Source organism: Ictidomys tridecemlineatus, chromosome 7 (assembly GCF_052094955.1).
Source record: "Ictidomys tridecemlineatus isolate mIctTri1 chromosome 7, mIctTri1.hap1, whole genome shotgun sequence".
Taxonomy (NCBI): domain Eukaryota; kingdom Metazoa; phylum Chordata; class Mammalia; order Rodentia; family Sciuridae; genus Ictidomys; species Ictidomys tridecemlineatus.
The window spans coordinates 97,610,378-97,635,734 of NC_135483.1; the positions used below are offsets into that span (position 1 = coordinate 97,610,378).

General features: G+C 39.4%; 1 protein-coding gene and 1 non-coding gene across 9 annotated transcripts in view; one reads left to right on the top strand and one right to left on the bottom strand.

Moving 5' to 3' along the window:
• C7H2orf76 (chromosome 7 C2orf76 homolog) overlaps positions 1 to 25,357 on the bottom strand; it is a 60,876-nt gene that overhangs the window by 34,748 nt on the left and 771 nt on the right. For 5 of the 8 annotated variants that reach the window (XM_078017244.1, XM_078017247.1, XM_078017243.1 and 2 more), the window contains exon 2: positions 23,124 to 23,161. The exons of 2 other annotated variants lie outside the window; for them this stretch is intronic. In XM_078017244.1, coding sequence (XP_077873370.1) covers positions 23,124 to 23,161 — 38 coding nt within the window. Of the gene's footprint in view, positions 1 to 23,067; positions 23,162 to 25,357 lie in introns of those variants that run through there. One more of the 8 variants, XM_078017248.1, reaches the window with a different exon arrangement.
• LOC120883820 (small nucleolar RNA SNORA29) lies at positions 17,041 to 17,196 on the top strand. Its single transcript, XR_005726012.1, has one exon. It is a non-coding gene; the product is annotated as a small nucleolar RNA SNORA29 (small nucleolar RNA).

Consider the following 25,357-nt stretch of genomic DNA (forward strand, 5'->3'; position numbering starts at 1 on the left):
ACATAAGAAATCCTTAGAAAGCTGTTCAGTGAATTAAAGAAATTAACATATATTAAATATGTAAGATGGAGAGCCTAGCACATAGGACAATCTCAGTAAGTAGTAGCTGCTTTTACCTTTACTACTGTACTTTGGATAAAACAGGTTTGAGCATTAAGACAGCTCATACAAGCAGCAGAAAAAGATAACAATTCCCAGGTACAATAAAATAGATCCTATAAATAGTCCAACCAAGAAAACTGGCAGGCTAGAAGACACATGCCTTATGAAAATCTTTTATAATTGTAGGTTCATCTTGTCACTTGATAAAAAGTTGCCTGAATGATGTAAAGAAATAACTGAAGTTTTCAATTTAAAATTCCAAATTTGAATTAGCCTTTAATTTTGATCAACAATGTATTATGTCTTCCTCAGAAATTTGTTGTAATTTATACTTAGTAACTAAACAATAGTGACTATCAGAAGGAAACTATGACTGAATTTGCCTTAAGGACAGTGGGAAATAGAGCTTGTCGGCTTAGGGAGCAGCTTAGAAAGCTAATATTATAGATAATAAAGTCTGACATTTTTCCCAGAAGGTATGACCTCATTAAAAAAAAATTGAATCTGATCAAGTTTAAAAGGCATTCCTCAAACAAAAGGACAGAGAAACTAACAATAATAAACTTAGAAATAAGGTAATAAAAAATACTCAAGGACACAAAAGATGACTTAAATGAATGAAAGACTACATTCTTAACCATGAGAGTTTAAAACTGTAAAATCAGTCCTCCTTAAATGAAATATAGAAGGTATTTGGAGAACTTTACAAATATTTTCAAATCCACTTGGATCAATCTGTGGGCTCTGCCAGCAAAGTCATAAAATAAGAAAATAGACAAGCAATCAAATATTAGAACATGTCACAGTGTCTAGGGACGTAGCTCAGTGGTGGAGCATTTGTCTAGTTCTTGCAGGGCCTTGGGTTTGATCCCTAGCACTGCAAAACCAAACAAAAACAACAACAAAATTAAACATTATAAAGCAACAAGAATAAGTTCATATAATTTTCAAAATTTCATAAATTCCAGTAACAAAAATGTTAATGGAAAATCAAGCTGTGGTAATATAAATTGTGACAGGAGACCAGTCATAGACCTATCAGTGGAACACAATACAAAACTCAGAATCAAAATGACAGAGAACTAAGCATAAAAGTGGCATTCCAAGTTGTAATCAAGAGTAAACCTTCCAGCTTCACCTGCTTGCAGCTGACTTTAAAAATCACAAATGTTGGAAGCTACACCATGGGGCAATGCATTATTAGTTTCCCAGGAGCCTTGCTGTAGATAACACTTCTGAAGTGTAGGTTATGATGACACAGTGGCCTAGGGTACTTATCAGGGACTTGGAGAATGCCTTTGTAGAAAGCATTGACTCTTCACTTGGGCCTGCACAGGTGTCCAAGGGGTGACTGAAACAGGCTAAGAAAGCCTGGCCCTTCTGCCTTCAGATCTGCTGTTCGCTAACCTTTGGGTTAGACTGCTTCTGCTCAGCTTTGTATGGATGCATGGTAGTCATTTAAGGAATCTTGTCTAGAATTGGTAGTACAAGGCTGATTTACTCAAAACTTCCCTAATCTTTCTCTTCCTGCTTCAATGCTGAAGATGCCAAAATGAGAGTAACTAAATTTTTGAGATTTTTCAGAGGCATCATGATTGACAGATTGCCAACCACCAGGTCTCACAACACCCTGTTCCTTAACACAGGAGTGGCACCTTAGGTCTCCAGTCATCAATCCTTACCTGATGCAAGCCTTCCTTCCACCCTACCCCACTAAACCTAAGGATAGGAGGAGCTTGAAATTTATACTGAGTTAAGATGGATTTTTAGGGCACTGGCCCACTATATTCTTGATTTCTCTGGCTTACTGATACACTGGGCTTCTTTTTGGGTGGCCCAAGTAAATGAACTTGGATTTGGTAACAAAGTCAGTGGGTAAAGATAATTTATTTAATACGTTGGCATGGGGATATTTTTTTAAGTCATTTTTTTTAGAATTTTTAAAAATATTTTTATGTATTTATTTTTCGGCAGACACAACATCTTTGTTTTTTGTATGTGGTGCTGAGGATCGAACCTGGGCCGCACGCATGCCAGGCGAGCGCCCTACCACTTGAGCCACATCTCCAGCCTTGGCATGGGGATATTGATCAGACATTTGGGAAAATGTAATGCTGCACCTTATTTCTTACATAAAAATAAGCTCTCCATGGAGCCACTATTTAAATTTAGCTATAATATTTAAATATTTAAAGGTACTAGAAAAAATAAGTACATATTTTTATAATCTTAAGGTAGGAAAGAGTCTAAGCAAATAGAAAGCAGAAACCATCAAGGAAAAATACTGATAGGCATAACAACAGAAAAATGTAATAAAAGACTAATATCCCAATAGAAACACAGGTAAAGTTAATTAACAGACAACTGGCTAGTTTTTTAAAAAATTCAATAATGTGAAAAGATCAATTCTAACTAAGCGCTGCAATAGAAACAGTAAAATATCAATTAATCATCAGATTGGTAAAATTAAAAAAATAAAAATTAAAAACAGGCCAAATCAGTGTTGGCAAGGATATAGAGAAATAAATATTTTTATATAATGGTAAGAGCACAAAATGGTATGATCTTTCTGGAGGTGAGAGGGGTAATCTATATAAAATTTTTAAATTTGTCTACCCTTTCATAGGACTTCTCTTCTAATAATTTACCTTGAGAAGATAACCACATCAAATATTTTTAATCCATGATTTCATGATGATACTTAAAAAAAATTGCTAATTAGTCACTCTGAAGGCTGGCAGGGCACAGATCTGTGTTCTCTAAAAATTGGCTTAAGGGAGAGGAATAGAGAACAACAACAACAAAAAAAAAACATGTTATTCTTCCTTTCTTCTACAGACTATTTCAGAGTCACCAAATAACTGAGGAACAAGAGTTCTTTATAGAAGAATTGCAACTGAAAGGTAGTAAAAGAATGAAACAATTTAAAAATCATCATTCACAAAGCTATCAGAATGACTAAAATAAATACAGTGATAACCCCAAACGCTGGTGAAATTAGATGTCTCATTCACTACTGGTGGAAATACGAAATGGTTCAGCCACTCTGGAAAAAGAATATGGCAGTTTCTTACAAAACTAAGCATGCTTATTATATAACCCAGCAATTGTAGGGGGTTTTGTTGTTGTTGTTGTTGTTGTATGTAGTATTAGGGATTGAGCCCAGGGTCACTCTACCACTGAGCTACATCCAAGCCCTTTTTATTTGGAGACAGGCTCTCATTAGTTTGCCCAGGCTGGTCTCAAACTTGTGATCTTCCTGCCTCAGCCCTCTAGTATCTGAGGTAACAGGCCTACATCACTTCACCCCCATTCTTGGGCATTATTCAAGAGGCAACCTGTATATGAATGCTAGCAGCATATTGATATATAACACTAAAACATTGAAAACAACCCAAATTTGCTTCAATATTTGAATGATTAGAAATGCTAAGTAATAAAACAAAATAAACCATTGATACATGCAGACATCTGGCTGGATCTCAAGGAAATTAAGCTGAATGAAAAAAAGCCAACCTTAAAAGGTTGCATACTGTATAATTCCCTTTCTTGTAAAAACAAAATTATAGAAATGGAGAACAGATTTGTGTTTCCTGGGGTAAGGGACAGGGAGGGAAGGAGATGGCTGTGGCTCCAAAAGGTAACCTAAGGGATCCTCGTGATAGATCTTGGTCCTTGCCTGTGGTTGTTATCCCTGTTTGCCTATACATGTGATGAAATTGCATAGAACATCTGCACACACCAGCATGCTTGGACGGACGGACACACACACACACACACATACACACTCACACATATATACACACACAGGGATATGTAAAAGTGAAATCTCAATGGCCACCATGGATCACATTAGTGTCAATTCCCTGGCTCTTTCTATATACTCAAGCAGGATATTACAATGGGAGGAAAGTGAGCAAAGGGTGTAGGGATCTCTCTTATTTCTTAGAACTTCATAGTAAAATACAATTATCTCACAATTAAAAGTTTCTAAAAAGTATCATTCTGAAAACCCTAACAAAATAAGAAATATAGGCAACGCGTCAAATGACAGGATGCCAAAACTGTCAGGTAGAAGCCTAATGGGGAACTTTGGAAGGGAGTCAGCAGGGGCTGACAACACCTCAACTTCCCAACCAATCCTAATGAATGAAAGGAGGAGCCTCCAGATCTCCCAGGCTATGTGGGGAGGGCTGTGGAAGACGGGTTAAGTGACACCACAAAGAGGACACCAGCCAAGTTCAACTGGTAAGAAAGCCTACTAGAGAAATGACTCAGCTTCTTCAACAAATAGATGACATAAGAAATGAAGAAAGTGAGGTAGGTTTTAAACTAGAAGAGACTAGAGGAGCTGTTTCAAGCAATGCATCATTTAGGCCTTGTCTGGGTCCTGATTTGCATTGTATTAGATAATATTAAGAAATATGTTAATTCTGTTTAGGTGAAATTATGTCTTAAAAAACTAAGGGACATATAGGTGAAATGATATGATACTGGTATTTGCTTTCACACACTCTGGCAGAGGAAAGACAATTATGGAAGTATAAATTAAAAACTAGGACAGGACTGGGCATGTAGCTCAGTGGCAGTGTGCTGGTGTAGCATACACATTCAATATCCAGCCCTGAAGACAACAACAGTAAAACATCGTTAACTGTTGAAGAGTCGGGTATATATAAAACCTCATTATCTCATTATCCTATTCTATTTTTGTATATGCTTGAAATTTTTCACAACAAAAACATTTTAAGATAAATACATAAAGATATACATTCAAGGAAGATTTTCTTTCATTGAATATATTTCTAATAGTTAACAAAATTAGAATCCATCTAAATGTCCATCAGTGGAGAACTAGTTAAGTGAATGTGTCACTCCCTAAAATAAAATATCCTGTGCACATTAATGGGTGAAAGGCACTGCAGTTTAGCTATGGCTTAAGTATGTGTCCCAAGGGTTCATGTGTTGGAAGCTTGGTCCTCAGTGTGGTGATGAGAAAGACGGGGGCAACTTTTGAAGGCAGAAGTGTAGCTCAGAGTTGGAGCCCCTGCTTAGCACGTGTGAGGCCCTAGGTTCAATCCCCAGCACCACCCGGTTGCCGCAACCCGGCTGGGCACAGAATCACAAGCCGCTCAAGCAGAAACAAAGTTTTATTTTAAAAAGGCCGCCAGTACCCCGTGTGCGCCCTGCTAGCAAGCTGGTCCACACACGTGTGTCGTCTACTGGAACCGGCCGGACCTCCCCCGGAAATTCCCTCCTACTATCTTTCCCCAACCAATGGGAACTCTCCAGGAGTCCCTAACATGAGTCCCCTAGCAAGGTGAACAGCAGGAGTCCAATTTCCATATGAATGTAAATTTTAACATAATCATATCATCTCAATGGCTAGCTGGCAGTCACCTAAACCAAAGGTGCCATGTATCATAATACTTTTGCTGTGGCTCCTAGCACCCGGTTATACTCCTGATGTATTGAGAAATAACAAATAAACCCAAAAAGCATTCATCAGTCAGAGGCATGAGAAGCAGGTCACATGGCCAGAAGGTGTTGGAACTTGTCTAAGATGGCACAAAAGGCTTTCCACGCTCAGCCCCTCCCTGACTCTCAGATGGTATCTGCGACCATCACAATCTACTATTCACATATCCTTCCAGCTTCTAGGACAGCAATGATGGCTCATAGCTCCCCACACCTACCACACTGCTGTCAAGCCTGTGCCACACCTTCCACCCTAGCTTCTCTCAAGCCCCTTCCACCCTCACCCACCTTACCTTCCAATACAAGCATCCTTCAAATCTTGACCCAAGGACTATCTTCTGCAGGACACCTTCAAGGTCAGCTGCTCCTCCCCACCGAGGCTGAGTTATAGGCCCCTCTGTCTGCTACCATACCAAAGTCACTTATCTAAGGGGTCCAGCCTATGGGCTCCTTGAAGAAAAGAATGCTGCATGGTTTATTTTTCTGTGCCCAGCAACTTGTGTAGCATGGGGTACATTACAGGCACCATGTTTGCAGAACTGAAGAGCAACCAAAGGGCTAAGGAAAATCTGAATTCTTTCTTTTCTGAAGGACACATTGATGCACAATCCTGCCCTAAAGACACAGAACACAGGAAAACATGCGAAAGCTGCGGTGTGGCTCGGTGGTGGAGTGCTTGCCTAGCATGTGAAGAGGCCCTGTGTTCCACCCCAGCATGAAAGAAACAGGGAGAGGGAAAGAAGGAGAAAAAGAAGGGGGCCAGGGAAGGATGGAGGGAGGAAGGCAGGCAGGAACAAAAGAGAGAAAGAGAGTGAGTGAGAAACAGAAAACAAGTAAGACTGAACCTTGTAGAAAAAATTTTATTGCTTCAGAATATGAAAATGTTTTTTAAAATCAAAATTATGATTTAATTGAATATCTACAAAACATAACATTTCAACAACATAGGTTCGATGTAATGTGGGTATGGGAATGTTTTAATGCATTTCATATGACACAGGGTGGGGCTTTGAGAAGTAAGAGGGATGGGATGGGAGCTAAGGAGGGTCTTTAAACCTCCCTGCCTACAAACCTCTTCTGGCAACTACTTTACCCAGGGTCTGAGACAATGAAGAAAACTCCATATTAAAAGCAAAACAAAACTCTTTCAAATAAATAAATAAAACAAATAAAATCCACGTAGGAACTCCCTCCATGGAGCTCCAGTTCCCCAGCCAGTAAGAAGCCTGGAGACCCACCTCCTAGTCCTCCCTGGGAATTAAGAGCTGCTTTTAATTCCAGCATGGTGAAGAGGGGCACATGGCTTGGGACACATGTTTTGGGTCCCTACAGCTGAGATGGGCTTTCAGCCTCCAGTTCTCAGGGCCTGTGGTAGAAACTCAGCAACCAGAGAAAGCCGGGCAAGCTGACACCAGGCTCCCTAACTTTCCCAACTACTGCCCTTCCCAAGCTGGATCCCCTCCGGGTGGTAGAATTCCCAACTGAAAAGCCATAAACCAGAGAGAGGAAAACTAGCCCAGCACAGAAAACCTCTGAACCCAGCATATAATAAACACAAAACATGCCTGCTCCCCAAATACTTGATTCCTGACTCTGGACTGATCTGTATCAGTTTAAAAAACAAAATGTAACTACAGTCAACCCTGGTTATTTGTAGTAGTTACATTCACTGTATCACAGTGAACAGTGAATTAGCATATCCTGAAACAATCAATGCTTCTAGGGGAAATATGGGGTAAAGTTCCTAGAAGATTCTGGTCGCAACAGTCAATCAATACATAACCTCATTTCACTCATGTTTCTGTTTGGACTTTAGTTATGATATACAGGTAGATCTATTTATCTACCTGTCTAACTATCTATCTATATAGTTGATTCATTTAATATTGAATTCACAGCCAATAACACTGTAACTCACAGCTTATCCAGCACATGTATTTCCTCCCTACAGCATACTGAAACCTTCTTGCATGTAAGAATATTCAACAGCACTTTAGCACTACACCTAGGAGCATTATATACAGCAAAATTACCAATAAAAAACAAGAAATGAACCACACAGACTACAAAATGGATGCTTGTTTATACTACACAAGCTAGAACAAGAAGGCCAAAGGCAGCTTTGATTGATCTTAGACAAGTCAATCAAATGTGAGCTTTGGGTGACTCAAACTTCACTTCTCTGCACATGTCCAAGAATGACTGAGAAAACACTTTGAGCACTGCTTTGGGTTTGGATTGTGAGTAAACTTTAGTGAATACATGAATTTGCAAGCACAGAATCTGCGAACAATTAGGACTATCTTTCCAAAATAACAATACCTCTGCCTCCCAGTGTTTGAAATAAGGATGCCCTTAACTTTTCTCTTGAGAATGGAATCCAAAATGAGGTAACAATTAGAAACCAGAGCATTGGAAAAGCACTCAAGCACTGAGCCAGTTAAATGGAGAAGACTTCCATAGTAATTGGGTGGGAAAGCACCCTGGCTGACCTTCCTTCATCCCACAGAAGCAGGGTTTTAACAGACTCCTGGAAAGAATTACTTGAAAAACTGAAACATTTTACAAAGTTATATCTATTCCCTTAAGTACAGTAAAATCAAAATTGTCACATATGAAGTTTGCTTTAAATCTGGTCTTAACTATATGAAAAAAACAACTTTCAAAAAAGTATGGTTCTGGGCTGGGGATATGGCTCAAGTAGTAGCGCGCTTGCCTGGCATGCATGTGGCCTGGGTTCAATCCTCAGCACCACATACAAACAAAGATGTTGTGTCCGCTGATAACTAAAAAATAAATATTAAAATTCTCTCTCTCTCTCTCTCTCTCTCTCTCTCTCTCTCTCTCTCTATCTATCTATCTAAAAAAAAAAAAAAAGTATGGTTCTAACCACATACAAAAATATACTCTAATGTTAGGAACCAGCATTGTAGGTCAAAAAGGCATTACCTTCCTTTTAAAATAAATAAAACAATAAAAAGAAGACAGTATTTTCTTCTATCATATTAGGTATATAAACCATCACAGAACAGCAGGGATAAAAGTAGAAAGAATACAGGTGTGGTGGCACACAGCTAGAGCCCCAGCAACTTGACAGGCTGAGGCATGAGGATCACTTGAGCCCAGGAGTTCAAGGCCAGGCTGGGCAACATAGTAAGACTATGTCTCAAAAAATGGGCAGGGCAGAAAGAGTAGAATTCTACTGAGAGGAGAATCACTGAATATGCAAATGATTCTGGGATTACACCCTAATGATTTTGGAGTAAATAATCCTTAAGTTCTATATCATTATATCATTCAAATGTCATTATAAGAAAAAAAAAAAAAAGGTTAAAGCCAGGGTAGTGGAGAACCTACATTCTTTTTATTACTCTTTCTAAAACTACTCGGTATCCAGCATACTGCTAGTAGGTGAGTGATAAGTGTTCACCTTTTAAAGAGAACTTAACCTTGGCAAATTAATAACTTTATATAAAATTCCAGTTTAAAGTTCAAAAGAATGATCAATTATCATTAATTCACATTTAAGACTATGACTAAAATGGAAATGTTCATTTCATTTTAAATCTATTCTGCCTTATTTCAAAAGCACAGTTTTCTTTTAACTTTTAAATGGAGAACAAATTTTTCCTCTAAAAATGGAAATTAGAACAATGAAAAACCAAAAGTTGGTCATTATGATAAAAAGAAAAAAGGTACCAGGAATTAGCTTTTAAATATTTTAAAAAGCATAATTTTAAAATATGAAACTAAGCATACGTTTATAACTAGGACCATATAAGTAGTACATAAACATTTTAAAACTTCTTAGCCTTTTTCAAATTTGTATCATACAAACCAAAGTGTCATTATTTTAGGAAATCCAGTTGAATCAGTTTAATAAAACTTTTGAGAAATGTTCTGTCAATGATTAATTTATGAATCATTTTAAAGTCTCTGACCTCAACCATTTTTTAGGTAGTTTAAAACAATTACTTGCAGGTGTTTAAGTAACCCAGCAGATCCAAAATAAATATGAACTAAATCTGAGAACTATACACATGTATTATTTTTTTATTGCACAGTGACCTTAGCAGCCAGCCCTACCTGAGGACAGATCATAATCAATGCTAAATAAATAAACGCATGATTACTGCCCACACCTAGAATACACCACCTGGTGACAACCATTTCCAGTTCCACGAACCTACACTCATTGTGACAGTCTGGGGAAAATATCCAAAAGCATGTGAGAGTCAGGAAATTATTCTGACTCTCACATTTTTCTAAAGTGTTAGAGACAACCATTTGAAAAACTATTTTCATCCTAACCCATTAAGTCCCAAGCTTCCAATTCTGAAAATATTTCAACAAAATTGATACAGGTGCATAAAAATAAGTTGGAAATTATAATCTACAGCTAACATATTGTTTTCTAAATCATTCACTTATTTTTCTCAAAAGAACAGAACTCCAAAAACAACATTTATTTCAAATGTTACCATGAGTGGTATATTTGTTATTCAACTTAAGTTTTTATAGGTGTCCCACATTTGGGACTATAGGACTTAACAGTTAAACAAGGTATAATGCATATAAATTTTATTTTTCTTGATTCACAATCATCAGTGAGAGTGTTAATCCTGCCCTGCTTTGGGGGATACATTTCTCTATGGGCCTCTGGCACTTCTGCGTGTCTTATGAGCAAAAGGGTCTGCTTTTGTTCTGTGATGGCTGCTTTTGGTCTAAACTTTCTTTGGATGATGTGCACATAGCGAATAGCCCAGCAAGACATAAGATCTTCCACCAGAACCAAGAGTAGATTTGCTTACTGTCCAGTAAAACAAAGACAATATCTCCCTCTTGAGTAAGGTTGCTTGTAGCCCTTTATAAAGAATTTGGATAACCTATATCTGTGACACAAATATACTCCATGTATAGTGGTCACCTAGGCCACCTTTCACTGGTCATAACGGACTATTGGTGTAAGAAGTACTGACACAAACAAGCTTATGCTGTTGGCTCTACCATGTGTAATACAGTCCTTTGTCTCTGACCCAGGAGTCTTATGACTTCTGCCAACAAAAAGATTTGGATTATTTAAATGCAAGGCACCTCAACTATGACAAAAACCCACTACATGGACAGTGTTCATCAAGGCCACTCAACATTGTCCCTGTGTGATTTAATAAGAAAAGAACTAATACAAACACGAAGGTTTTTGAAGCAAATAAGGGAAGCAAGTAGCCTAAGGTTGTCTCTGTACCAGAATTCTTATGTAAAAAAAACTGGGAATTTAATTTGGGAACATTCTAAATAAAACAACAACAAAAACACAAGCCACAGCCTACCAACAGAACAGTCAACTACTGACTGGTTATACAACTGGGATCTCTGCTAGGACCACTTTCAAATAAAGAAAATGCCTCATTATACCATACCTCATAAAGCAAACACCTCACTGTAGCCAATCAGAGATTTCTGTAGTTTGTATATTGGCCTACAAAAGCTTGCTGCTCACATAGATAGAGTGGAGCTCTCTGCATTTTTTGTTTCTGATGCTGCCCAATTCATGAACATTCTTTTTTTTTTTCATTATTTTTCATTGTAGTTGGACCCAATACCTTTATTTTATTTATTTATTTTTATGTGGTACTGAGGATCAAACCCAGCACATTGCACTTGCTAGGCAAGCACTCTACCACTGAGCCACAGCTTCAGCCCACATGAATCATTCTTTACTCAAATAAATCATGTTAAAGCTTGTCTCAAGTTTTTCACTTAACTAGGTCACACTGTTGGCTGTGCCATGAGCAATATAGTCCTTTGTCTCTGACCCAGGAGTCTCATGTCTGCTGAAACCATCCAGTAAACTGCCAGGCAGAGCTGTTAGCTTGCAAACACGATAAAATCTCAGACCTCTTCTACTTCTTGACTGTTGATACAGGATGGTTTTCTAAAACAGAACAGGTTTTCTAGAACAGAACTGACAGAGGTCTACATGTTTGGGAGATGAGAAGATTCTTCAGGGTTCAGTAGCAAATGTGGTAGGCATGGGGAGTAAAATTAATTAATGTCTAGTGGGTAGGCAGTAAGGAGTAGGATTTAAACAAGCTGCTCCACCAGTGGGTACTTGTTTATTGTTCACTCTCCTCTGGGTGAATAATCACCTGATGAGAGGAAATGTGGCTGCCCGTTTGAGTATAGTCCCCAAAGTTGAAATGAATGATGTCAGCAATGAAAATAGATGTCTTTGGGTGAATGAAAAGGGCATTATGTCCGGCCAAGAGTATCCATCAGACTACATGAAACTTAAAGCTGACGGAGCAAAGTCAAGCTCCTCCATCCCTTCCCCTTGTCCTCTAGCCTGACATCTGCTTTAAGGAGAAAGATGATTAAGGATGGACCACACTTATCCTGGTCCCTAAGAGGAACTAAAGGCCTTATGCACTTATCCAAGTATGCTGTTGGGGGGCGGGGGAGTGGGAGAGAGCAGGGAGGACTCAAAACTTTCATAGTTCTGTGGACACGGGCATGTCCTGTGGTGACATCCTGGCCTAGGGGAAGAGAACTCAGATTCAGCTAATGGGGTTTGAACAGGATTCACAATTGAGGAGTATATTAGTCAACTTCCCATTCCTCTAAAAAATACCTGAGGAAATCAAACTATAGAGAGAAAATGTTTATTTTAGCTCACAGCTTAGAGGTTTCATCTCATGATTTGTTGGCCCTATTGCTTTGAGTCTACGGTGAAACATCATGGTGGGAGTACATGATAGAACAAAATTGCTTGATTCATGGTTAGGGAGCAAGAAAGAGGGAGGAAAAGACTGAGGTCCCATATTCCCCCTCAAAGCCATACCCCCAATAACCCAAAGCCCTCCCTCTAGGTCCCATCTCTCAGAGGTCCCACTGCTTCCCAACAGTGCCAAGCTAGGGACCAATTCTCTCATACATGGGCCTTTGGGAAACACTCAAGATTCAAACCCTAGCAGGGAGGGAAACATGTCCTAGTTAACAGGGTCATTTGTGCCAAGCAATATACCGCTGTCAATTCTCTCAATGTATAGCAGGAAGTGACCTGTTAAATATAGTTGCCCTTTTCATGGTGCCACCTGTTACCAGTGGGTAGGTCAGGATTTAAAGCACTTGTCCCTACTCTCCAATGTTCCAAGAATGCACTATATAAAATGATGCTTGGAATGGCTTTGTGATGTGTCAGCTTGGCTAGCTGAATTGCAGTCTTCAAAATGCATTTTCTAGTGTGTTTCTGATGCAGATGGACAACAAGGGACATTCTCTCCTGAGAGAAACTGGGGAGAACAGTGGCCATTTTGTAACATACCCACCACTCCCCATTTTTTAATCAGATTGAAGGGCTGCTGAGAAAGGATGTTGCTGGTATGATTCAAGGCTCCAGTAAGGTGACTTTAAGTTAGTCAAAAGGGAGATTATACTGGTAGGTCTGACTCACTTGACCCTATAGGGGGATGTAGGCTTTCCCTGACCTAGAAAAAAAAAAAAAAACTGTAGCTGGGTCTTCATTGCTCTCCCTTTTCCTTGGGTCCTTCTCCTGACTACTGCCTGGGACAACAAGCATCAGCTCCTGCCTAGAGAGCATAGTCTGCTCTTTATCAACCCTTGTGACTGCCAGTTTGGACTTCAGACTTGCTCGGCCAGTACCCACAAATGAGTAAGCCAATTCTGCACACCTGTGTGCATACATACAAGTGTCTTTTGTTTTTTCTTTACTGGTTTTGCTTCTTCCATTGAACTCTGACCACAACACTCCACATCTGAACATTCTATGTGGTCATTTATATTGGCTAACCCACAAGCAAGCATCCTGAATGGTATCTAAACCAACTATTGGAAGCCACACAGCAAGCTATGGCACATTCTCTACTTTTGGTGCCCCTCAACCCTAATGACCTCTCTGAGGTACCAGTCTCTGTGGCTGATGATTTTGTCAACTAGAGTCTCTAGCAAAGGGAGACAGCTTCCACCTAGATGTGCCCCTTTAGGTCTTAGATGCCTCACCTCCCTGACATCACATCAAGATGATGGCTTCTGACAAGCTTCTATGAGCTTACAACCAGCTCTGGCAAAACTCAATAAATTACCCGTGGACCATGCAACACTTCAGCATAGAATCCCCATTTGGAGCAAGTACTCTAACATGTAAGGTGGGAAGGGCCAGACAAGCTCACGTGTTAAATGGAAATGGTATGTTTGTCCCTCCAGCTTGATGTGCAGGAGAAGCTGCACATAGCTACAGTAAGTTAGTCAAAAGGGAGATTAACCTATTGTGCCCCATCTCCCACTTGAAGCAAAGCTTCTGTACCCTAAGGACTCTCAATTCACCAATGTTCAAAGGCCTAAATCCTTAGGCCACCCTTAGTCACAGGTGGTTTGGCTAAGCTGGAACCCAATGACATCCACTGGTCCACTGTGGCTATTCAACCTCAGTTCCAGGCACAAAGAGCTGAAAATGGATTGATTCAGTGGACAGAACTCCCCCAAAACTTATATGCTGAAACCTAAGTACTAATGTAATGGCATTAGGTCCTGAGGGTGCCCAGAAAGCTGCCTTGCCCAGACTACCACATGAGAACCCAGCTAGAAGCTACCATCTATGAGCCAGAAATCAGGCCTTCACAAGATACCAAATCTGCTAGTGCCCTGGATCTTGGACTTTGAAGCTTTCAGAATCATGAGATAAATTGCTATTATTTACAAACTACCCAGCCTCTGGTATTCTGTTATAGTAGAGGGTACAGACTAATCTAACATGATTGTTGTCCTTACAAGAAAACAACCATGTAAAGACAAACACACAGGGACCATCATGTGGAGCTGGAGACTGAAGTAACATACCCACAAACTGGAGAACAACTGGGGCTCACAGCAGCCTAGAACAGATTCCCCCTCAGTATCTTCACAAGAAAACAACTCTTCCTACACCTTGATTCTGGACTTTCGATCGCCAGAGCTGTGAGACACTGAATTTCTGTTGTTTTAAGCTGTCCTGTGTGTGCTACTTTGTTCTGGATGCCCTAGGAAACTAACACAAATGCCAAATTGGAAAGACTTAAGTGAAAGAGACTCTAAGGGGTGATGGAAGGGCTAAAGGAGGTATGAATGGCAGTTTTAATATTGTGTTTCTTTATTTAAATTAAAAATACCAGGTTCAGGGTGTAGCTCAGTAGCAGCACACTTGTCTAGCAGGCATGAGGTCCTTGGTTCAATCCCCAGTACCAAAAATAAATAAATAAATGAAACTTTCATTTTTTTTGAGTAACCTATTAAAATATGGGACTATCTTACAGTGAGGCCTCACTACCAGTCCCCCCTCCCCACAAAAAAAAAATCAGGCAAATATCTTATTACAACAATCCATGCTAAAAAAGAATAGTTCTTGACAAATCACAATGGTGTCAATGAAGAAAGGCCACAAACTCCTTAATCTCAATTCTATGACTTTATGATAAGAACCACAGCAGATTATTTGACCTCTGGTTTTGTTAAGAGTTTGCTTCAAGGCTGCAGCTTCAATAAACTTCATCAATAATGGTAATAACAGTGACAGTGATGCAGTGTGTGAGTGTGTGTGTGTGTGTGTGTATGTGTGTGTGTGTGTAACATGGTGCTAAATGCTTCAGATGTATCACCATAAGCCTCACTTAACAATACAGCAAAGTTAGTTACTGAATGATGCTAATTCAGTAATTCTGTAACTAAATACAAATCTTCATACTTCCATCAAGAGCTACCCACTGTATTATACCAATAAAGTATCTGACACACTATAAAGAACAATTAGTTTCACTGCAGCAATCAGAAAATATTATTAGGAAAGATAAATTCAAAATTTCCTTTTGGCAACACACATGCCAGAAAGGATGCCTTTTAAAATAAACTATTTCTACAGCTAATACTCAGAAGTGGATGTTTTATTAAACGCTAGTTAAAATTAGATTTGGCTTTACTGAAACTCATGTTTAATGAACAAACCAGTAAATACCTGACCACATGGATTTTTTTAAGAAAATAAATCTGCTATTATATTTAGTAGATAATAATCTTCAACCTTTGCCACCTCTTTCCAATGGCCAAACCCACACTAATGTTCTCCCAAAGAAAACAGGGAAACAATGAATCTTTACTAGACTTAACAGCCACAACAAAAGTTACTAGTTCAGAACGCAATATATTTCATGGAAATAACAAAAATAAATTATAAATGGTGCTGTCCTATATGTGAAGATGTACTTTTCCCTATACTTCCTGCTAAGTACAACTGAAAACTGTGGGCATTATGTATAAAACAAGCATAAGAAGACTCTGAAAGATGAGAAGAGGGCAGACAGGTTAGGGAACTCCAGACCCAAGGCCTGACATGGTGGTGAGTTTTCTGGTTTTTCCTGGGTCTCAGACTTGGAGTTAAAGAAATTAGCAACTGGAAACACCAACAGGTGTAGAAAAGAAGAGCCTCAACAAAAGCCTGTTCTTTCTAGCCAAAGGACCAGGAAGGGGCAGCCTAGCAAGTGAGAAAACTCTCAGAGAGTAACTGCTCTCCTCTAGCCAGGAATCAATAAAAACTGTGGTCCCACCACCACCCACACCAGCAAAGCCTGTGTGGGGAGCTTAGACCTCCACCCTTGCCAGGCTCCTAACGAGGCATCCCAGTGATCCTGCCGGGGTGGTGCCAAAGAAGGTCAGAGGGAGCAGGACCATAATAAGCCTGACTCCCGCTCTTCCCTGTGTCGGTGAAGACCATCTGAGGGACACATACTTCTACCCTGTCTCCCAGTAAGAAGGGCTTCTTTCCCTCAATGGGTGGGCACAGGTGAGGCCTACTGGAGAGGCAAGATGAGGCCACCCTCCCACACCTAGCTCAGTGTCCCTGGAAGACATGTCAGGATCAGTAGCAAGGCACTCCTATCCTCCCAGAAGCATCCACCTCTGCCAGAACTCCCACTGCCACCTCAGCTGTCAACAAGAAGCAAGCAGAGAACCCGAATTTCTGTCTCTGCCTGGTAATAACAAGTAAGCTAGCTGTCCCCTTCCTCTGCCAGAGTGTCAAAGAAAGTCATTAACCCAGGAGATTTAAAATTGATCCAGAGTCTCAGAACCCAACAACAAATGTCTAGACTTCAAGTGACAAAAATCACTTGACACATTGAGAAGTGGGAAATCACCTGAACAAAAATTCAATCAACTGAGGCCAACACCAAGAGATGTTAGGATAATGTGGTAAAGGTTTAAAGCAGCATAAAAATGCTTCAACACACAATTATATATAATCATGAAATAAATGAAAAAGAGGTTTTATCAAAGAAATAGATATAAAGAACCAAACAGAAATTTTAAAACTAAAAATCACAATAACCAAAATTTAAAAATTCCATGGGTAGGCTCACACCAGAATGGAAGGAACAAATTAAAGAATAAGTAAACAAGAAGATAAAGCAATAGGAATTACCCAATCTTAACAATGGAGAAAAAAGAAGACTTAAAAAATAAGCAAATAAGCAGAATCTGTGGCTATGCTTTTGGGATAGATTAAAGTTGCCATGATCTGAAGAGGATTTTTCAAATGTTCTCCTTCTATATGAAATAACTGAGCAGAGGGGAAAAAAAAAAAGCAAAAAAACATCTCCTATGGAACTGTAACACTCTTGTCATCAGAGTTCAAAAAGATGGGACAAAAGGGTGGACCTAAAAAGTTAAGACTGAAAACATCCCAAATTTGTTTATAGACATAAACTTTTAGACTTGAGAAGGGAACTGTAAACTGGACAAAATCAAACAAAATCTATATCAAAACACAATACAAACTTTTCATTACTAAAGGCAAAGAAAAAAAAATTTGGAAGAAGACTTAGAGCAAAAGAGCCTATTGAAAAATAACAATTTAAATGACAGTGGGGTTTTCACCACAAATTATGGAGGCCAGAAGGAAGTGCACACACTTTGAATGCTGAGAGAAAAAATCTGTCAACTCAAAATTCTTTGTCCAATGAAGACACTTTTCAGAAATAAAGGGGGAAATCAAGATATTCTCAGACAAAGGAAAACTAAAAGAATTCATCACCAGCACATCTCAACTAAAAGGATAGCTATAGAAAGTCTAAACAGAAAAGAAAGCAGTTAAAGAAGGCACCTTGAACTAACAGGATGGAAGGAAACTGAGCAAAACTGTGGGTAAATACATTCCTTCTCCTCCTGAGTTTTCTAAATTATAATTAAAAATGAATATTATATGCATGTATGCAAAGAGAAAAGTTACCACATTACCTGATAAGATTCAAGACGTATACAGAGGAAATATTTATAGCAATTATCAATTGTGGAGGGGGTAGAGGGTGATAAAGGGAGGTAAACTTTCTCTACGTCACTCAAGCTGATAAAATGATGACACTAAGACTATGACTGCAAATAATATGCATTACCTAGAGCAACCACTAAATAACTACACAAGATACACACAAAAACACTACAGATAATTTTTTTAAAAAAGTAACTCTAAAATATGCTCAAGTAACAGACAGAAAAGTAAGAAAAAGAAATAAAATAAAACAGAAGCAACAAAAAATAAAATGGCAGGCCTTAATATGTAAATAGTTACCTTAAATCTAAATAATCTAAATACACCAACTGAAAGAGAAGGTCAGAGTGGATTTAAAAACATGACTCAACTCTATGGTAGTAGCTCCAGTAATCAACACTGTGCAATATTGGTGGAGGAACAGGGGAAGAGACCAATGGAACAGAACAGAGAACCCTAAAAACACCACATAAGCATGCCTAACAGATTACTGAAAAAAGTGCAAAAGCAATTCAACAGAGGAAAAATCACTTTTGCAACAAATGGTGCTGAAGCAATTGGACACCAAGGGGGAAAAAGAACCTTAAATCTAAATATTTTGTTTAAGATCAGGGTCTGGCTATGTTGCATAGGCTAGCCTTAAATTCCTGGGCTCAAGTGATCCTTCTGCCTCAACCTCCCAAGTGGCTGGAATTATAGCATATACCACTGGGCCTGGCTTTTAACCTAAATCTTATACTTTATACCAAGAATTAACTCAGAATGTATTATGTCAAATATAAAATACAAAACTACAGAATGTTTATGAAAAATGGATCTAGACAACACTAAGGTACAATCCAGAAAAAGAAAAATTGATGAACTGTACTTCATAAGAATTTAAAAATTTAGGCTCTATGAAACAATGCTAGGAGGATTTAAAAAACCTTGAAGACAATATTTGCAAATTACCTATACAACAAAGGACTGGTATCTAGAATATATGAAGCATTCTCAAAAATCAACTCTAAAAAATCAAATGAGAGTATGGGCAAAAGAATGAGAAAACATTTCCCAGGAGAAAACAGATAAATGGCAAACCCAAGACAGTGCCAGAGCAGTGTGAAGAAGAGGTAAGAACACCTCTGAACTGACCAAAACTGCACAACACTGCGTTTCTGCATCCAGTGCCTATAGCACATCGCTGTCTCCATCATGCCCAGAGGAAAGGCTGGAGGAGATGCTAAAGGAGATAAAGCCAAGGTGCAGATGAACCACAGAGAAGATCCTCAAGGTTGTCTGCTAACCTGCTCCTCCAAAGCCAGAGCTCAAGCCAAGGCCCCTACAAAGAAGGGAGAGAAGGTACCCAAAGGGCAAAAGGGAAGAGCTAACACTGGCAAGGATGGGAATAACCCTGCAGAAATAGAGATGCCAAACAGCCCAGGCACAGAAAGCAGAAGGTTCTGGAGATGCTCAGTGAAGTGTGTGCATTTTTGAAAACTGTGAACTTCTGAGGACTGTAAAGTTTGAAATACTATTTTTTAATCAAGCTTTATTAAAAAAAAAAGAGTTTTACTTTTTTTTTAAGCTATGTTGCTAGTACACAGAACACTTCATTGTTATTTGGAGGAAAAGGAACAGACGGCACTGATAGAATGTCTCCAAACCTGGATTGCTGAGGAGGAAAACTGAGAGATTTCCTCATGGCTCAGAGGAAGAGGAATTCCCTGATGTTGGCACACATAGCCACCTTGGCACAAATGCCTCGTGGTGTGGAAATACTCAAATCATCTTTATGTCCTCCTCTCCTCTCTGCCAACTGCATAGACTTAACTTCCCTGAACCCGTAGATCTATTGAGACCTGACACCCACCAATTGGGTTTACAACCAGGACTTCCCAGTGATATCAATGAGATAATGTCCACTAAAAGAGCAGCAGTTCCTTTTCTAGATTGCAGATCTTCAGATTAATAATTCTGCTATTTTCATTTCATTTCCTGGAAGTCAGGATCAATTCAAAAGTAGTTAAACAACATGCTGAAGGTGAAACATCAACCTCACTCTAAACTGTCCTTATTCAGAGGATCAAATGAAGACTTCGTTGGGTTTTATAGTGGCTCTAATTTTGGTAGTCCATCAAAATTAGATGGGAGTTTGAAAGTTGTTGTACTCTGTTAACAATTATCTGCCCATCTCCTGCCTGAAATATCATGATTGTTTATGAAAAGTATTTTTAATAAAGCTGGATAGTTTGGCTTGGGAAAAAAATAGTAATGACGCCATGTTTGCAAGGATGTGAAGATTCACTGTTGATTCATTGCTCATGAGAATGTTAAAATAGTGCAACCACTCTGGAAGAGTATGGCAGTTTCTTACAAAACTGTACATGAAATCATCACCTATGACCCAGAAATTCACTCTGGACATCTATTCCAGAAAAGGGGAAATGTGCACTCACACAAAACCCTGTATATGTGATAGCAGCAGCTTTATTCACAAAAGTCAAAGAGCAGAAACAATCCAGATATCCTTCTCTAGGAGGGAATGGTTAAATGGACTGATTCATCCAGGTGACAGACCTCTCTACAACAAAGAGGAACAAACCACTGATAACACCCAACAAGGTAGAGGAATATCCACAGAACTATTGAGTGAAAAACCAAGCCCAAAAGGTTACACACTGCATGCTTTCATTTAAATAACGTTCTTGAGGTCTAAGGAAGAAGAGAGGCAGGAAAAAAGTGGTAACAGCTTTAACAGGGCAATACAAGGGGTCCTTGTTGATGGAAATGATCTGTTATCTCATCAAATATATCAATGCACTGTTAGGTCTTGTACATGGTTTTGCAAGATGTTACTGTATTAGTCAGCCTCATATCACTACAACAAATACCTTACACAAGCCTACTTATGAAGTAAAGAGATTTATTCTGGCTCACAGTTCTAGACATACAAGTACAAAATGGGGGCAGCCCCATTGTTTTGGGGCTCTGGCAAGAGCAGCACATCATGACAGGAGGGCATGTTGGAGCTAGTCACATCATATGACAGAAAGCAGGAAAAGCATATGAAGTCTCACAGTTCCCAATGACCTAAGTACCTGCCACTAGGACTGCATTCCCAATACAGCCACCCTGGGGACCAAGCTCTTACGTTGAGTTTTAATGACCTTTGGGGGACATGATCATATTCAAACCATAGCAGTTATCATTGGGAGGAAGTAGGTAATGGATACAAGGGATCACTCAATATTATTTCTTAAAACTGCATTTGAATCTAGTTATCTCAAAAAATTAGCTTTTGTTAAAATGGCATTATTTCAAAATGGTTTCTTTTTAATGGTATTTGCCACCAGCATCTGCCACCAGATTTTAAACATTTCTAATTTCCTTGTTGGCAAGTGATAAAAGAGGTAGGAAAATTCATCTCCCTGATAGTGGTGGTGTACTCCTGCCATTACAGCTACTTGGGAGGCTGAGGCTGGAGGACTCCAATTTTATGGCCAGCTTGGGGGCAACTCGGAGAGATCCTATCTCAAAATAAAATTTAAAAGGGGAATACAACTCAGGGGTAGAGCATTTGCCTACTATGTGATGTCCTGGATTCAATCCCTAGTACCACCAAAAAAAAAGGGGAGGGCCTAGAAAATTCATCTCTAATAGCTTAACTTGGAAGCAGTTACCAAGTGCTTGTCATATGCAACTAGGAAACAGGCAAAGATGCAGAAAACAATGTAGAATATATATTTCTAGTGAGGTTGACCAAGAACTATACTATTAAACTCAAAACATTTTACATCATGTTCCATTATTTCTGCCCTGTAATCATAACTATTTCTAATCAAGAGTACAGGAAGGGCCTGACCAGTGGATGACAATTATATAGGATAAGCAATTATATAGGATAAGCAATTATATAGGAAGTTTTCTTTCCTTCCTTACCCCTAGCCAGCCTAGGACACGTCCCTACCAGATTCTCCCACTCCCGAGTTATCTCCCTATCTCTCTTCAATCATCCTACCACCCCAACCACGTGTGCCTGGGTAGAAGGAAGGGAGGGAAAAATGACACACAACGGCACGCCATCCACACACCCACATTTACTCTCATTTCATGCCCCTTGCTGCAATTCCTCTAAAAAAGAGGGTATAAATGGCAAACAGGGAACTGCCCAACCTCTTCTTGCCCCATCACTTTCAGCTCTGACCTCCCTCAACCATCACACAACCCTCCACTCCACCCATCTCTCCCCTCTGTAGTCCCAGAAGCAATTCCCAAAGCCTGCTACCAGCTTTGCTGAAGCCCTGCTACAGGAGTCACATTCCAAGAAAAGGAAAACACATACAGAATGAATATAATTCATCAATTGTGAATGCGTTTCCTTCCAATGAATCTCTCTTGTAACTGTAGTTCACTTCTAAATAATCCAATTACTTTTAGAAATTAGAGGTTTAGTTTATACCAAGACACCTAATATTAAACTGTTATTCACCCATGGGGCAAGAACCACTTACACCTGTTAATATATCTTAACTATCAAGCTGAAATCCAGCAAGTGAAGCCTATGGGTGGTCAAAATGGTATCCTACAGATGTAAAAGCAAGGTACAACAATGACAATGGCCTCTCTATGGCTGGCTAGGTCAATTTGGCTGACAAGTTGGCTGGGCAGGTTGCCCATCTTCCTTTAACCCTCCAGGCACTCTGCTTCCAAAGCTGGACTGCTACAAAGAGATCATGGGGCCTTGCAACAGAGTTCATTTGCTTTATTCAAGCCCACAGTTTCACATTTGTTTCTAGCAAATTTAGTTGGTTTCCAAGTTCACAGCTAACCAGAAGGGACAAATCTTCAGAGAGAGAAAAGCACTTCATTCATCTAAAAATCAAGTTGCGTACCTAAGCACTAGACATTTGAAAATAAGGCAGTGGCCAATACACAGTAACCCCTATCCTCCCTAGTTTATGTAGGGGAGAAAACTTAAAGTAGAAAATTAAACTTAAAGTAGGAAATTAAAATAACTGTAAATAAAATAATTACAACATGTGTTAGTTGCTCACAGAGACATAAACAGAGCTGAGGATCTTATACTCTCCCCATCTATCCCATTCTAGACCTGAATCCAGTACCAATGAGCTACATTCCCAGCCCTTTTTATTTTTTATTTTGAGACAGGCTCTCATTAAATTGTTGAGACTGGCCTCAAATTTGCAATCCTTCTGCCTTAGCCTTCTGGATAGCTGTGGAGATCTTGCACCTTCTCAGGATTATGAAGAGTAATGATCCTTTCCAGGCCTATAGAAATACAGAATTAAAAACTCACACAATCCATTGACCTCAAATATACCCTAAAATTTATATTTAAAAATGAAATCCAATATGTATGTAAGGGAGAAACCTGGGCTCAACCCTACACCTGCTGCCAGGGCTGTTAGATATCCAACACAAGTATCTGAACCCCCAGGACACAGGATGCATGCCTTATTTTAGGTAACTCAGCCAATCCATCTAGCTTGTTTTTACTGTTTATGAACTGAAAACAGAAGCCATCAGACTTCTTGAGCCTCATGAATGGAATAATATGCATGGTTGAGTTTTATAAACAGCACAGTTCAAATGTTGCTCTTGTTGCTAATGTTGCTAAAAGGTTGATAAACATCCTGCTTAACACCCACCCACCCCCCCAAAAAATGAAATCCCAGCTGGCAGTTTGAATGCCATCCCTATTTCTTAGAATATAAGAATTAACTAAAGGGCTTAAGGTGGAATTTCCCTAGACAGAAGTAACAAAAATAGTCACTGAAAAGTGAGGAAAGGAAGCAGAAAGTATGCTAAAAGAACACCTCCAGTTACTTTGAAATTTGGCCTAGGATGCACGCTGCAATAAGCAAAAGCACTCTTCCTTTTCCTAGTCAAGGTCACTTAGCATCCTCCTCCCTGGGATCTACAACCCTTACTCATTTCATACTTCATTTACTTTAAATAACTTTTGTAGAATTAACAGGGAAGCACAAAACCACAATGTGGAAAAAAAAAATTCTTTTGGAAGGGTGAAATGCATTCCAAACAAGCAACCAACAATCAACCCTACTCGAACTGGAGACTGTATATTTAACGTCAACGCTCTCACTAGCCTTACTTTCTACATTTGACTCCAGTCAAATGTAGATCAATCACATCACTGATCTTGACAAAATGATAAAGAAAACAAACTATCCAAGGTTATCTAATATTTTCAATCTGTCACAGTATTCACCTAGGCCTCAATAGGGAAAAGAAGTTTTGAAGAATCACTGAGGACAAAGCCTGCATTTCTTACAGTTGGAATAAAATTTTCCCAAATTCAACCCCAAGGTTCTTGTTAATTTAGTTTTGCTTTCTCAAATAATATTATTCATAGACTAACAACTCTAGGTTTGTTCCCTACAATTGAAGTTCCACTTCTTCCCATTTATAAAGCCTGACCTACATTAAGTTATGAAGTGACATCTAAAAGCTTCTACCTGGCCTTCCTTTCTGAACACATACAGCTGTAAATAGGGGGAGGGGGCGGGGGGTAGAAAAGGTAGAGATCTGTAGCCCTCTTGTCACACATCAGGAATTGCAGAGAAATAATAATTATTATTATAATTACTATTGGTACTGGGAATTGAAACCCCAGGCACTTAACCTCTGAGTCATGTCCCCACCCCTTTTTGAGACAGGGTTTCACTAAGTTTCACAGGGTCTCACCAAGTAAGTTACTGAGGATGGTCTCAAACTTGCAATCCTCCTATCCTGCCTCAGCCTCTCCAGTCACTGGGATGACAGGCATAGGCCCTGTGCCCTGTCATTTCTTTTTCTTATATGCAATGCTAGAAGCAATGAGGGGGGAGACACCACCTTAATCCGTGGTATCTGATCAGGTTCCTCCGCCTCAGCCACCCACCCGGTGATGAGTCTGGTGGCTCTGACCTGCCTTTGACAGAGAATTCTAAACCTATTCTCAGAATGATCTCTTTATTAATGATCTCCAAGGCATTTTCCATCATTTCCCTTCCTTCACCAACTCCCTTTTAGCCACTGCCTGAAAATTCTTCCCTTAGCCTCCAAAGCATCAACCCTCAAACTACTCTATCCACCAGTGCCTCTCCTCTGTTCCCACTATGATCAACCTCTGTACCCACCTTGCAAAGATGGATCCCTGTCTCATTCATCATCTCTGCTCAAAACCCTCTGATTACTTGTCATCTCCATCAGGATGAAAGTCCAATGTAGAATGGCCAACCTCTGCATCATCTAGCTGGTCTGCCACCTCCCCAGCCTCACGCCTTTCTACTCTCCTCCTTTATATCCTGCCCACATTTTGTTTTGCACTTGTTCTCTGCCAGAACGTTCCCTCCCCTCCTGTGGGACTTGTTCAAATGTTAGTTTCCCTATGCCCTGCCTCCAACTTAAAATGTCCAACTCTATGTCCCTAAAAACTCTCTATATAATTTACTGCTTTACTAA